At 39.6% G+C, this 2,244-nt stretch overlaps 1 protein-coding gene across 1 annotated transcript; it reads right to left on the minus strand.

The window, feature by feature from the left end:
• Positions 1-1,500: 1,500 nt before the first annotated feature.
• Positions 1,501-2,016, minus strand: LOC308536074 (CCHC-type zinc finger nucleic acid binding protein-like; the record flags this gene model as incomplete). Its single annotated transcript, XM_081115119.1, has 1 exon — positions 1,501-2,016. One exon carries the CDS (start codon positions 2,014-2,016, stop codon positions 1,501-1,503), a length of 516 nt encoding a protein of 171 aa, XP_080971245.1.
• Positions 2,017-2,244: the final 228 nt, after the last annotated feature.

Below are 2,244 nucleotides of genomic sequence, written 5' to 3' on the forward strand. Positions count from 1 at the left end.
CACTTTTTATCCAGTCCCAGAGGTTTCTCCACTTTGCTTTCTCCTGCCTCCCTAATCTATCGGCATTGGATTTCATGTAACCCATTTATATCTTCTCTTTTTATTGTAATGTATAAAATAAGGTTAAAAAAACCCAAAAAAAACTGTCATTCCCTGAAGCATAATTTCAATCTGTTGAGATTTTGCTTCCCAGCAATTGTTTGGCACAAATAAACTCAAAAAATTATCTACAAGTTTAAACGTTTATGTGACTTTAGTTACATTTCTTGTACCATTTCAGTTTATGGATCAAAAGTTTTACCCTCTACAATATTCTTTCTGCTATCAATTCTGTTTCATTCTAGGTTTGATGTGTAGTATTGTCATTGTTATTTTTCTAAATTATTTTTCATTACAATTTCAATTCTTTCTTGGCACAATAGTATCCTCCCCCTATCCCAGGTTTTACTTACAGTTCAAAAGTGCCTTTTATATTTTATAGAAATTCAGTTGTTTTTCAGATACTATTTTTAAAAATGGATTTCAGCCTATGAAACTGAACATTTTCGTATCTGTGAAAACACATTTTCCAGAAACTCCTAAATATAAATATAATATTGTATCTATGAATATGTGTATTTTTGAAATTACTGAAGGCCCAATCTATGTTCAATCTTAATTTTTATGGTCTTAGATTTTTAAAGTATAGAAATCCAAATTTTGCCATCAATATATTTATGTCCACAATTTGCTGCTTAGGTTTTTTTTATTTAGTTGGTTTTTTTTCTCATTGCTCTCTTTCCCTATAAGCTCTTTAAACACATTATACATATTTTGCTGGTTTCATTAACCGAGGTAAGATCAGATAAAGTTCTTTTAATGTTACTTAAAAGGTAATGAAGTCAGATAATTAAAAGCAATCAATACATAATAAATTAGAGTTACTTTGTCAAGATCACAGTCATTTGTAGAATCAGCTTTATTTATGCAATGAATCTCTGGGGAAATGTCGCTTCCTCAGGGTGCCTTTTTATCTAAAACAGAATCACATGTGGCCCCCCCCCGGCCAACACACATAATTTCTATCCTTTTACCTGGTGTTCTTTTTCTCTGTAGCAATTTATCTTCATCTGAGACACTACATATTTTACTTCATAGATTCTAGGTCCGTGTCCTCAAACTTGGTCTGATTTATGTACTGATGTATCCCAAAGTCCTCCAATAGTAGCTGGCACACAGTAGGTCTTAATTAAAGCTTAAATAAAAATACATCAAAAGGACCTAGAAATTGCCTTAGGCTCAGAATTACTGTTCAATAAGCGAATTCACTAGTGGTGCAGAAACATTAATTATAAGACTTCCACAAACCTTTTCCTTCTCTAAAGTTGGTGATTAAAGTTAACTGGCCTAGGAGTAGTCTTCATTTATCAATCGTTGGTCAATGAAGAGGTTTCAGAGAAAATACTACAATTATCGATCAGCAAAAAGGAGGGGGGGGGGGCGGGGCCACAAAGGAAAAATTTAAGCGGGATCTTCAGTGGGGCAATCCCGGGCTATATGCCCAGACTTTCCACAACGATAGCACTTGATCTTCATTGTCTTGGGACAGTTGATGACCATATGGCCGTTCTTGCCACACCGGTAGCACTTGATTTGGATGCAGTCTTTCTGAATGTGGCCATACTCACCACAAGAGTAGCACTTCTGCTCTTCCTGACGGTCACAATCACGAGCCAGATGGCCTGGTTTGCCACAAGTGTAACAGCACTGCTCTCTTGACCGCGTAGGCTCGACACAGTCTTTGGCGATGTGGCCACTTCTCCGACAGTTGTAGCAGACGTCCTCGTGAAGGTCACAGTTCTTAGCGTGATGACCAGATTCACCGCAGCGGTAACAGACGTCAGACAGGGTGGCAGAACTGTACTGACCACCTCTGCCACGGCCACTAGCTCTTCTCCCTGGAGCTTGTTCCCCTCTAGGGCATCCCCGGACCCAGCGGCCAGAGCGTCCACCCTTGAAATATTCCTTACTGCTCATGGCTATAAGTAGATCTTCCAGTGAGCCGGTGTACCACTGCCCCAGAGGTTCCCGCACAGCGCCCCTTAGTGTGACTTAGAAAGCTGTGGCTGTTTTTCTCGAAGAGCTTCCATGACGTCACACAAGGCTTGCGTACAGCCCCATTCTTGTGTCACGGGAGTTCCAACTGCTATTGCCTCCTGACTTCCTGTCGTTGAAGCCAAAAGCACAGGAGTGCCGTTTTCCATT

The sequence above is a fragment of the Myotis nattereri genome (assembly GCF_964212035.1).
Source record: "Myotis nattereri genome assembly, chromosome: X".
Taxonomy (NCBI): domain Eukaryota; kingdom Metazoa; phylum Chordata; class Mammalia; order Chiroptera; family Vespertilionidae; genus Myotis; species Myotis nattereri.